Genomic DNA, 13,304 nt, shown 5'->3' with positions numbered 1-13,304 from the left:
CGCCTTGGAGGGGAGGGGGGCAGCCACCAGGTGAACCGGCTGCTTCAGGCTGTTCCTTTCTCCCCCCTTCTCCCCCCCCACCCTCTCGGATACGATCTGAGGCTGCAGCGGGACCTTTTCCGCTCCCCCTGCTCCCCTCGGCCTCGCCATCGCGGGGTGAACACCCGGAACCTGCGGACACTGCCCCGGGCTTCCAGTTCTGCAGACCTAAAGAGTCCATCCCCTTCCCGGGTTGGCCTGGTGAATGCCAGATCGCTGGCTAATAAAACTTGAGGGATTTCTTCCTCTCCCGAGACCTGGACTTCCTCTGGGTGACAGAGACTTGGATCGGTCCTGGTGAGTCCAGTACTTTTGTTGAACTTCTACCGGCGGGCTGCTCCTATTTCAACACGCCGCGGATGTCGGGCCGTGGCGGTGGAACTGCAGTCGTTTTTAAAAGCAATTTTAAATGCAAACAGTGCACTACGTTATCAACTTTTTCCAGCTTTGAAGCTACTTTGGTTGAGGTGGGTCGCCCTGGCACGGTGCTGTGTGGTGTCATCTACAGACCCCCCAAATACCATAAGGACTTTGTGAGTGACTTTTCTGAGTTTCTAGCTGGGATTATACCCAACTATGACCGTATCCTCTTGGTTGGGGACTTTAATATTCACGTGTGCTGTCCCGATAAACCGTTGACGAAGGACTTTTTAAATCTTATTGATTCTTTTAATTTTGCACAGTGTGTGTCTGGTCCCACACACGAACAGGGACATACATTGGACCTTGTATTATCTTATGGTTTGCCTGTGTTAAACTTGGAGGTCTGTGACAGTATGTTTTCTGATCACATGCCGGTAATATTTGATGTTGGTTTCTCCAGTGCTGCAGTTAGACCTGTTGCGTCTGCTCGGCGCTGTCGGACCATTAACCCCTGTACTGCTGGCCAGTTCTCTACCGCCTTCAATCAGCTCTGTGCCCCCTCTGCGTCCATTTCCATCGGTACGGAGGAGATTAGTTCTTGGTTCCACTCTTCCTGTAGAACTATTCTCGACTCTGTGGCCCCATTAAAAACTTTGCAACCCAGAGCTAAACCCGAGCCCTGGTTCTGTGACGCAACTCGTACAGCTCGACGGGAGTGTCGCAGAGCTGAGCGAATGTGGAAGAAGGACAGGCTAGAGGTTTCATCGCAAATCCTAAAGGACAGCTGGTGAAACTACCAAAATACTGTTAAAGAGGCAAAAAGATATTATCTCTCTAATATAATAGTGTCTAAGCGCCACGATCCACGTGCGTTATTCAAAACTATTGATTCTGTTTTAAATGCCCCACAGCCTGTCTGCCTGGAAGCATCGCCCGAATTGTGCAACGACTTCCTTCACTTCTTTATAAACAAGGTTGTTTCTATTAGGGCTCTTATCTCAGCTCGTGCCTCAGACCCACCTGTTCTGGCCCCTTGCCGGGTGGCATTTGATACGTTTGTTCCCCTGACGCTGTCAGGTCTAGAGGATGTGGTTATCCATATCAAGCCGTCGGGTTCCCCATGTGATGCTGTCCCTCCTCTTCTTTTTAAAGAGGTCTTCCCGAGCATAGGGCATTCGGTCCTCGCCATCATAAACAGTAGCTTGTCTTCTGGGGTTGTCCCCGTAAAATTTAAACATGCTGTAGTGCAACCACTACTCAAGAAACCTGGTCTGGACCAGACTGTTCTGGCCAATTTTAGGCCAATCTCCAAGCTGCCATTTATCTCGAAAATCATGGAGAAAGTAGTTTATGCCCAGCTGAAACTCTTCCTGGATGAGCACAACATCCGGGAGGTCTTTCAGTCTGGTTTCAAGGCTATGCATAGCACAGAGTCGGCTTTGCTAAGGGTCTCTAATGACATCCTCCTGGCAAACGACTCCGGTAATTATGTGGTTCTTGTCTTGCTGGACCTATCTGCCGCCTTCGACACTGTGGACCATGGAATATTAATTTCCCGATTACAGCAACAAGTGGGCATCTGTGGCAGTGCCCTGGGATGGTTCAGGTCCTATCTGGCAGATAGAACCATGCGTGTAAGCCTTGGTGGCCTTGAATCCTCCTCTGCTCCCTTGGCATATGGGGTTCCACAGAGCTCAATTTTAGGCCCCCTGCTTTTCTCCCTTTATCTACTTCCACTGGGCTCAATTTTAAGAAGGCATGGCATCTCCTTTCACTTTTACGCGGATGATAGCCAGTTGTACATGCCACTCAGGAAAGAAGATAATTATTCCCTAAAATCACTTCTGTCTTGTCTTGAGGACATTAAGTCCTTGATGGCCTTAAACTTTCTGGGACTTAACGAAAAAAAGACAGAAGTGATTTTGTTCGGCCCTAATGGCTGCCGTGAACCTCCCTCTGTTGACTTGGGTCCACTTGCAGTGTTTGTAAAGCCAACAGTTTTAAACCTGGGTTTTATGATGGACAGTGATTTTAAATTAGATAAGCAAATAGGCGCAGTGGTTAAGTCCAGCTTCTTTCACCTAAGGAAGCTGGCAAAGGTGAAGCCTATTCTCGAGCGGCAGCATTTTGAAACAGTAATTCACGCCTTTATTTCATCTCGGCTGGATTACTGTAATGCGCTCTACACTGGAGTCTCGCGAGCTTCGTTGGCTCGTCTCCAGTTGGTCCAAAATGCTGCCGCTCGCCTTTTAACCGGAACTCGAAAGAGGGAGCACATTACGCCAATTTTGGCCTCCCTTCACTGGCTTCCAGTGCACTTTCGAGTTCATTTTAAAATTCTTTTATTTGTTTTTAAATCTTTGAATGGCCTCGCCCCGCCTTACCTCTCTGAGCTGCTCCACCTATATGCTCCTACCCGGTGCCTCAGGTCAGCGGATCAGCTGCTCCTTGAGGTACCAAGGTCTAAGCGGAAGCTCAGAGGGGATAGAGCCTTTTCTGTTGCTGCCCCGGCACTCTGGAACACCTTGCCGCTGCAGATCAGACAGGCCCCTTCACTGTCCATCTTTAAATCCTCCCTAAAGACTGTCTGTCTTTTTTTATTTTTTGTCTAGTTAAATGTAGTGTTTGGTGTTTTTTAATAGTATTTTTAAATGTGTAAATGTGGGGGGCGGGGGGGGGGGGAGGGGGGGAAACTGTTTTAAATCTCTTCCCTGTCCGGGAGACCCGACTTTTTCCCTGTCGGGTCTCGGCTGTCGTTGGGGCCTAGCACCGTGGAGCGGCCTCCAGCCTGAACGAGCCGGGGGCTCGGGAGGCTGCGGAGCTGCGGATCTGCGGACTCACCATCGTCGGGGGTGGCCGGCCTCGGAGCGTGGGGAGCGGCGGTGACTCGCTGCTGCGACTCGACTCCTGGGGCTCGGAGGCTCCAGCAACGCAGCCGCAGGTCCGGTGGACTGGGACATCGGGAGCTCGCGGGTCTGGGAGGAGAGAGAGAGACCGCTTCCCGGAGCTCCCGCAACGCGACTTCTCCAGCCGGTGTCACGGGGTTGGAACGACCCGGAGCGGGGCCGTACATCACCCGGCACGGCTTCATGGCCGTGGGACATTCCAGCGCCCGCCGGGGGCTCCAACATTGTGACTTTCAGACCGGGAGCAGGGCCGTACATCGCCCCGCGCGGCCTAAAATGGCCGTGGGACTCATCATCGCCCGCCTGGGGCTTGGACATCGGGAGAGACATGGAGAACAGGGGAGAGAAAAGACTTGCCTTCCATCACAGTGGCTTCACTGTGATGGATGTTTGTGTGAATTTAATTATGTGTATGTCTGTAAGACAGTGTCTTTGTTTGTATGGCTGTGGAAACAACATTTCGTTTGAGTCTCACTGGGGCTCAAATGATAATAAATTTGTATTGTATTGTAAAAACGCACTTTTATTCACTGGCTTTCGACACTGGCTGAGACATTGTTCCTGTTTTAGTGCTTTTAATGTCTTTTAATTTTTTACTGTTTTTATAGTCCTGTCGTCTTAATGATTTTAGTAATTTGTGATAACTTTTTGTGATTTCCCATGTACAGCACTTTGTGGTAACTGATGTTGCCTAAAAGTGCTTTATAAATAAAGTTATTATTATTATTATTAATTACCTGTTGAAAGTCATCCATAATGTTTGAGGCACTATTGGCAACTTATAATAAAATCTGAGGACATTTGGCTTCAATCTCCTTCTACTTGCAGCTCATAATAAATCTGCAGAGCAATTGCTTGTGGTTACCATGACCTTCAAATTTTGCAAAGTAACCTGGCTGAGTCATTGGCCTCAAAAAAAAAACATTTATTGGAAAGCAACATAGTGTGACATTTTATCCAAATTCTGAAAGTGTTTTTAGTTCAACTATTGCCTTAAAATTTCATTTTAACTATATTTGCTTACAAAATACTTTGCCATCACTTTATGCACTTGCACAATGAAATGGGAGCTGTGGAAAAATCCTAGCCATTTTCCACTGTCTTCTTGAAAAATCAATCTTCTATGTGGTATTTTTCAGACCCTGGTACACAATGACCACTTAGAAAAATGTCATAACACACTATTATGCTGTGCTGCAAATATCAAGGAGTGAAAAGTTAACATTTATTTTAAAATCTTGTTTCACTACAACCACAGTACAAATTTGTTCTCTTCCGCTCAATAAAGTTCAACTTGAGACAGTACAAAGCACACAGTGCCAGTTCAAAACTAGATCTGGTCTCTAAACTGTTCAAGAAGGAACTGCAGATGCTGGAAGATCGAAGGTACACAAAAATGCTGGAGAAACTCAGCGGGTGCAGCAGCATCTATGGAGCGAAGGAAATAGGTGACGTTTAGGGCCGAAACCCTTCTTTAGACTGAACTCTAAACTGTTCTGTTCAAATTCACTGGAATTTATTTAATAGCTTTCCGTTCCTTTGAGGGTGTCTCTTGGTGTGTCTTGAGTGGGCGGTGGTGGAGAGGGTAAATGGGGGAACTGCTTTCGGTCGCCTGCTCGACAGAGAGGCGACTTTTTCCATGTCGCCATCTCGCGGCCTAACAGCTTGGATTGGAGCTGGCTCTCCCGGAGTCGGGCCCAGAGCTTCAGCAGCGGGCGCAGTGTGGACTTTTTCATCGCGGAGCAGGCGAACCCTTGCCGGGGGTCGCTAGAGAGGAGTGCTCCGATCACTGGCCTGATGACTTTGGCATCATGGGGCTGTGGTCTGCGGAGCTTCTAGCCACGGGCGTGGCGGGGACTTACCATCCGGTACTTGGGCATAGCCAGAGAAGAGCTTCGACCGCTGGCCTGCGGCCTATAACATCCTGAAGCCGTGGTCTCCGGTTGGAAAGTGCCGATTCGGGCGCTCCAAGCCGTGGAGTGTGTCGACCGTCCCGACATCAGAGTTTCAATCATCCCGACGAGAGGGCCTGTACATCGGGCCGTCCATTGCAGCGACTACGGAGGGTTCATGGCCCCGACCACGGGTGAACAAGGAGGAGGACTGACTGAACTTCGTTGCCTTCCACCGCAGTGAAGAATACTGTGGTGGATGTTTGTGTTAAATTGTATCGTGTATTGTGTGTTCTTTTTAAGTGTATCGCTGCTGGCAAATTCATTTCACTGCACCTTCGGGTGCACGCGACGAATAAAATTGACTTTGACTTTGACTTAGCTGTCTCTACATTATGTCAAAGATAGACACAAAATGCTGAAGTAACTCAGTGGGACAGGCAGCATCTCTGGAGAGAAGGAATGGGTGACGTTTCGGGCCGAGACTCTTCTTGAGACTAGAGTCGGGGAAAGGGAAAGGTTTCAAAATTAGAGAGCTTTGGTTTGCATCCTACTCGAAAATGTGAACAGGTAATCCTGAATAACATTTAAATGCATGAGAGAGAGAGAAACTTCTCAGGCCTGATGCACTCAAAGTAAAATCTTCTGTAAATTCAGGATGTTTTTTTTAGTGGCATGCCAAATATTAATTGACGATCTAGTGAGCTAACTTAAAGGTTAATTCTCGTTCTGAGTTATACGGCATGATGCATGAATATTCACTATTTACCAATTTGGCGGTGACTTCACTCAGAAGTAATTAATTGGTGTGGGGGTGTTTTCGGATTTTAGAACTGGTGAAGAACTAAATACATGCAAGTTCACTGCCACTCTGTGTACTTTCATCTACCAACATAACAGCTCAATTAACTAATGTACAAAAACATCTCAAGCATAGATAAATGGGATAAATGTAATGAAAATATAACTTACTTTGCCTGATAAAGGCCAGGATATCCTTTCAATATTTGTTCTGCTCTAGAAATCAACCAGAAATTAAGAAAACTGTAAAAATATTTCCAAATAGAGGGTTTGGTACCTGGTGCGAGTTGAACATATGAAATAGAAGCAGATGGGACCCCCATGTTCTTGCACTGCCATTCTTCTTCAACAAGACAAAATTCATTTGATCATATAACTATCTATCAGTCTCTATCTTCAACATATTCAATAATCGAGCTTCCACAATCCTCTCCCAAATTCCATAGATTTACCTATCACTTCTCGTGTCCTTGTTTCAAAACTGTGACCAGAGTTCTAAATATCTCAGCCAGGGCAATTAGCTCCATCACTCAAACCTGGAAGAATGTTGTCCTGCTTCCACTATCTTAATAATCTTTTCCAATAATTACCCTAACTATGATGACAGACTGACTAATTTATTGTTCTTTCTTTGCTCTCTCCTCCCTGGTGAAATAGTGGGGTTACTTGTAACTGCTCCTACTGTTCTTGATATTTAATTGAATGAGGAAAATTCTGCATAAGAAATTTGAAATGGAGTGTCCAGTTTCCTTAATGCATTCACATTTTCTAACCCATCATTGCTTAAATAATACTCTAATGCTCTGTGTTTTTTTTTTGTTTCAACGTGGATAACATCTACCATATATTTGCCCTCAGTTTGTCTAAATAGCCTTGAACCGTCTTTACATACAATTTTCAATCCAAACCGGTTTGGTGTCATTGTCAAATTTGAGACATTACATTCCACCCCCCAGGCAAATCAGTGATATGTATTATGAATAACTGGTGCCCAGACATTGATCCCTGCTGCTCCTGACTAGCCATTATTGCTACATTGTTTCGTGACTGACTGATTTTTCTGTCCATTTTTCAGTCAGATTTTTCAGTCCACCCCGGACACTCCCTGTTTGAACTGTTGCCGTCAGGCAGACGGTACAGATCTACAAGGACAAGGACAAACAGACTTAAAAACAGTTTTTACCCCACTGCTATAAAGGCACTAAATGTAGCCGCCAAGGAACGCAGGGGCGATACATACTAAGGGACTGTGGTACACTGTGAAATCGACAGAAGGATGTAGGGTTGGGTGTTTATGCGTGCTATTTTCATGATATTTATTTTAGTTGTTTATCTTTTTTAAATATTTTACCTTGTATGTATTGTTAGCTTTTAGAAATGTTTGAATGGTGCACTGACTGGCTGACATTTTTAAATTTTGTTGTACATGGTTCATGTTACAATGACAATAAAGAAACTATTCTATTCTATTCTCATGTCAATATATTATTCCCAATGCTTTAATTTTGCCCTTTAAAGTGGGACTTCTGAAAATCTAAATACATCAAACCCACTGTTCTTCTTCAATATCTATTCTATCAGTCATATCTTGGATTCCATGGTTCTCTTTGGAAATCCATGTTGACTTTGTCTAATTGTGTTTATATTCTCTAATTATCCTATTTTTAATTATCTGATAACAGTTTATGTAAGTAATTTGGCAATACAAGCAAATATCATTTTCCCAAAAGTGTATGTAAAACATTTTTAAAAAACATCAATTTTATCAGTGTCAATTCAAAAAAAGGAGCAGAAATAAAGAAGTCAGTATGAACAAACATTCTAGGCAAACTGCATCATGAATGTACGTTTTTTTAAAATGCGGTAGATATTCATCTGGTTACTTAGAAAATGGTTTTGTTGCTCTTTATAACTCAGATAACAAGATGCAGTATTTTCTGTTTGCTTGCAATGCACTGTAGGAAATGAAAATTACATTTAATAATTCAATATTTAGAAGCTCATCGTCTGAAATTTGGGTACTTAAAATAAAAACGCACATCAAAGAAAATGTTTTGTAAACATATGTGTATGCTTTCTTGGGATAAAGAAAACAAGCATTGGGTTGATGATATAATTAACAGGAAATCAGTTAGTAATTAATGTACTCAGAATTAAAATGAAATATGCTAACTTTTGGAACATTCATGAGGAGCAAATGCTTACCAGTAGGTCATAAGGAATAGTAGTCGAATTAGGCCTTTCGGCCCATCAAGTCTACTCTGCCATTCAATCATGGCTGATATGTCTCTCCCTCCTAACCAAATTCTCATGCCTTCTCCCCATAACCTCTGACACCTGTACTATCTCTGCCTTCAAAATATCCACTGAATTGGCCTTCACAGCCTTCTGTGGCAAAGAGTTCCACAGATTTACCACCCTCTGATTAAAGACATTTCTCCTCATCTCCTTCCTAAAAGAACGTCCTTTAATTCTAAGGCTATGGCCTCTAGCCCCAGACTCTCCCAGTAGTGGAAACACTCTCCACATCCACTCTATCAAAGCCTTTCACTCTTCTGTACGTTTCAATGAGGTCCCCCCTCATTCTTCTAAACTCCAGCGAGTACAGGCCCAGTGCCGCCAAACGCTCATCATCAGTTAACCTACTAATTCCTGGGATCATTCTTGTAAACCTCGTCGGGACCTTCTCCTTTCTCAGATATGCGGCCCACAATTGCTCACAATTCCGTTCCAAGATGGCGCCGGTGTGTGTGGCCTGCCGTCAGTTGCTCCCGGAATTGTGTGTGCTGTTTGTAATTGTTTCCATTCTTACCCTGGATGTCGACTCTCTGTTGGTCTATGATCGCCAAACTCTGCTGGATCTTTGTTCAGTGGACTTGACTGGTGGTGGCCGCGGTACGTTACCCCCTCTTCTGGCAAGGGCCCCGACTCGCCTTTGCCTTGTCCTGGCTCCACTTCCTCGGCGTAAGCGTAAACGTCGCCGGGGTAAACGCGGCGGCCGGTTGGTGAGGCTGAAGGCTTGTCTGGCGAGTTTACCTGCGTCTTCCTGGAGTGGGATTGGTCGTTCTCTTATTCTTCCTCGACGCTCGTTGGACCCTGATGGCTGCTGCCTGCTGCCTGCCGTTGGCCCGGAAGAACTGCTCCTCCCTTGTGGCCCCTCCTCTCCTCGACCCCGCAGGCGTGGTTTAAATCTCCTCAACTTGCGGCCCTTGTGCCGGGCTCCCCTGACATCGGACGCCGTGGACCAGCCTGTTCCTGTCAAGATTGCCCTGGTGAACGCTAGGTCGCTGGTGAACAAGACTTTTATTTTGAAAGATTTTTTTGAATCCAGAGGGTTAGATCTCCTCTGTGTAACTGAGACATGGCTGGGTGTTGGTGAGTCCAGCGCTTTTGCTGAGATGTTACCCCTTGATTGCTGCTATCTTAACTCCCCGCGGACGTCGGGCAGAGGTGGAGGACTAGCTACTGTCTTTAGGAGTCATTTTAAATGTAAACAGCTATTGCTTTCATCCTCTTTAGCAAGTTTTGAATTAAGTTTGTTTGAGCTGGTTGGCTCTAACACAGTGTTGTGTGCTCTGGTCTATCGGCCTCCAAAGTATAATAAGGACTTTTTAAATGACTTTTCTATTTTCCTGGCTGAAATCATGCCTAGATATGACCGTGTACTTATTGTAGGGGATTTTAATGTTCACGTGTGTTGTCCTGAAAAGCCTATGGCAAAGGACTTTTTGAATCTCATTGATTCATTTAGTCTTGTACAATCTGTGTCCGGGCCCACACAAGAGCATGGTCACACACTCGATCTTGTTCTATCATACGGTTTGCCCGTTTCTAATCTAGTGATTTGTGATGCCGTGTTTTCCGACCATATGCCTGTGTTATTTGAGGTTATTATTGCACCTACTGCAGTTCGACCTCGCGCTCCTGCTCGGCACTGTCGTGTTGTTAGCCCCTCCACTGCTGTTCAGTTCTCGGCTGCTTTTGCTCTGAACTCCATCGTTCCTGAGTCTGTGTGTGATACAGAGGAGCTTAGCTCATGGCTTCACTCCACCTGCCAGACTGTTTTGGACACTGTGGCTCCATTGAAGTTCAGGCAGCCTAAAACTAAATTTGAGCCCTGGATGAATGACACGACTCGTGCTGTCAGGCGCGAGTGTCGTAGAGCTGAGCGGAAGTGGAAGAAAGACAAACTGCAGGTGTCATTTCAAATGTTGAGGGAGAGTTGGTGTCATTATCAGAAAGTTGTGAAAGCTGCTAAGAGGAAACATTTCTCAGGTATTATCCTCTCTGACTGCCGCAGCCCTCGTGTTTTGTTTAACACCATTAACACAGTTCTTAATGCCCCGCAGGCAGTCTGTATGGAGGCGTCCCCTGCTGTGTGTGAGAACTTCCTCCGCTTTTTTGTTGATAAGGTCGCTATGATTAGAGCTCTAATCCCACCATCTGCTTATGACCCCTCGGTATCTGTTCCATGCATGGCTGTATTTGATCATTTTAAGCCGGTGTCTCTCTCCTTTTTGCATGAGATTGTTGGTCGTTCAAAGCCCTCAGGTTCTCCGAATGATGCTGTTCCTCCTCGGCTGTTTAAGGAGGTGTTGCCCACTGTAGGACCATCTGTTATCGCTGTCGTTAATAGCAGTTTGTCCTCGGGTGTTGTTCCTGCGCTTTTTAAACATGCAGTAGTACAACCCCTGATTAAGAAACCTGCTCTTGACCCTGCAGTTCTTGGGAATTTCAGGCCTATCTCCAAACTGCCTTTTTTATCAAAAGTCCTAGAGAGGATCGTGCACAGGCAATTGATGGCCTTTTTGGAGGAACATGACGTTTTGGAGGTTTTCCAGTCCGGTTTTAAGTCCCGGCACAGCACAGAATCGGCCCTTTTGAGGGTTTTTAATGATATTTTTTTGGCTACTGATCAAGGTGACTGTGTTGTCCTCGTGCTTTTAGATTTGTCAGCTGCCTTTGACACAGTGGATCATGAAATTTTGATCTCCCGTTTGGAGCAGTGAGTGGGTATCAGGGGCATAGCACTGGAGTGGTTCAGGTCGTACTTGGCTGATCGAACTTTTTGTGTCAGCCTTGGGGACTCTGTATCCTCCTCAGCTCCTCTCTCGTGTGGAGTCCCACAGGGCTCAGTTCTTGGCCCTCTCCTCTTTTCACTCTATTTGCTCCCACTCGGTTCCATCCTTAGGAAGCACGGGATTTCATTCCACTTTTATGCTGATGACAGTCAGCTTTATGTGCCTCTGGGAAAAGGGGGTGTACACTCTGTCGGGCTCTTGCTTGAGTGTCTCAGTGACATAAAGGCCTGGATGTCACTGAACTTTTTAAAATTTAATGATGACAAGACAGAGGTAATGATCTTTGGTGGCACCTCTGGGCCCCCCCCTGTTGATCTAGGCTCTTTGTCTGCATATCTCAAACCTAACATCACGAACCTGGGGATTAAAGTGGACCCTGAGCTTAGATTTGACTGTCAGGTAAGGGCTGTTGTTAAATCTGGTTTTTTCCATCTGAGGCAGCTGGCAAAAATAAAGCCGATTTTGTCAAGGCAGCACTTTGAGACGGTAATCCACGCCTTTGTTACCACCCGGCTGGATTACTGCAATGCACTGTATCTGGGGGTTAGTCGGTCCTCCATCGCCCGTCTCCAGATGGTACAGAATGCAGCTGTTCGTCTCTTGACTGGCACACGAAAGCATGATCATGTTTCTCACCTTTTGGCCTCTCTCCACTGGCTGCCTATTCAGTATAGGATTCGTTTTAAAATTCTTTTATTTACTTTTAAATCCCTAAGTGGTCTTGCCCCGTCCTACCTATCTGAGCTTCTTCACCCTTATTCGCCCTCCCGCTCTCTCAGGTCAGATGATCAGCTGCTCCTGATTGAGCCAAAGACTAAGCGGAAGCTCAGAGGGGACCGTGCCTTTGCTGTGTCGGCTCCGAGATTGTGGAATGAATTGCCTCTGCACGTTAAACAGGCCCCTTCTCTAGCTGTTTTTAAATCACTCCTGAAGACATATCTATTCTCCATGGCCTTTGTAGACCAGTGAGGTGTTGAATTGTTTATTAACTTTATTTGCTTGGTTTTGCTGCGTTGTTCGTACTTGTGTTTTATGTTTTTTTTTTAATTTATTGTTTGGATTTTTGTATGTAATTTATGCGCCTCGTGTTAGTTGTATGTTCTGTTGTTCTGCCTGTTTTATGATGTCTTGCTTGTTTTCTTTTTTCTGTACAGCACTTTGGTCAGCTTTGGTTGTTTTTAAGGTGCTTAACAAATAAAGTTATTATTATTATTATTAATATATACTTTCACAACCTGTCCAAGTCCTTCTGCAGAGTTCCTGTTTTTCTACATTATGTGCCCCTCCATCTATTTTTGTATCATCTGCAAACTTTGCCACAAAGCCTTCAATCCCCTTGTCCTAATCATTAATATACAACGATCAGCCATGATCACATTGAATGGAGGTGCTGGCTCGAAGGGCCGAATGGCCTCCTGCACCTATTTTCTGTTTCTATGTGAAGATTAGCGGCCACAGCCGCTGCGGAACTCCACTAATCACTGGCAGCCAACCAGAATAAGCCCCTTTTATTGCCACTTTGCCATCTAGCCAACCTGCTATCCATGCTGGCATCTGCCCTTTAATACCATCGGCTCTCATCTTCCTTAGCAGCCTCACATGTGGCACCTTATCAAAGGCTTCCTGAAAATCTAATTAAACAACATCTACTGACTCCTTTGTCTGTGCTGTTATTTAATTCTTCAAAGAACACCAGCAAATTTGTCAAGCAAGACCTCCCCTTCACAAAGCTATGCAGACCGGTCTATTTTATCTAAGTACTCTGTAACCTCATCTTTTATAATGGACTCTAAAATCTTACCAACCACCAAAGTCAGACTAACCGGCCTATAGTTCTTACTTTTCTGCTTTGCTCCCTTTTTGTCCCAACTCCGACCCTCTTGCAGCCACGTCTCTGTAATTCCCTCAACATCATATCTACCAATCTTTAACTTACATTTCTAATAATTATTTTATTCCACATAGATGGCTTTGCCTCCTGCTGCCCAAGCCTTATGCCTTCATCAGCTTTTCCTCCTCTATTAAGATGTCCCTTAATATATATCTCTTTTTGTCACTATCCTTCTAACTCTTTGGTAAACTTGATTTGGTCTGATAATTTCTTGTGAAAAAACTTGGAAGTTTATACTACATTAAAGATACTACATAAATGCAAACTATACTTTTTGTTGGCTATTAACCATGATAGGAGAACCATCCAAAAAAAACTTGTGGTTTTAAAC

General features: G+C 45.0%; 1 protein-coding gene across 4 annotated transcripts in view; it reads right to left on the bottom strand.

Annotated features, from left to right (window-relative positions):
• The window catches only part of LOC129707203 (protein adenylyltransferase SelO-like), a 78,389-nt gene that overhangs the window by 21,682 nt on the left and 43,403 nt on the right, over window positions 1–13,304 (bottom strand). For all 4 annotated transcript variants that reach the window (XM_055652057.1, XM_055652048.1, XM_055652042.1 and 1 more), the window contains one exon: window positions 6,173–6,217. In XM_055652057.1, the coding sequence (XP_055508032.1) occupies window positions 6,173–6,217 (45 nt within the window). The remainder of the gene's footprint in view (window positions 1–6,172; window positions 6,218–13,304) is intronic.

The sequence above is a fragment of the Leucoraja erinacea genome, chromosome 2 (genome assembly GCF_028641065.1).
Source record: "Leucoraja erinacea ecotype New England chromosome 2, Leri_hhj_1, whole genome shotgun sequence".
Taxonomy (NCBI): domain Eukaryota; kingdom Metazoa; phylum Chordata; class Chondrichthyes; order Rajiformes; family Rajidae; genus Leucoraja; species Leucoraja erinaceus.
Note: the sequence above shows the minus strand (reverse complement) of the source record. Positions and strands in the feature narration are given on the sequence as shown.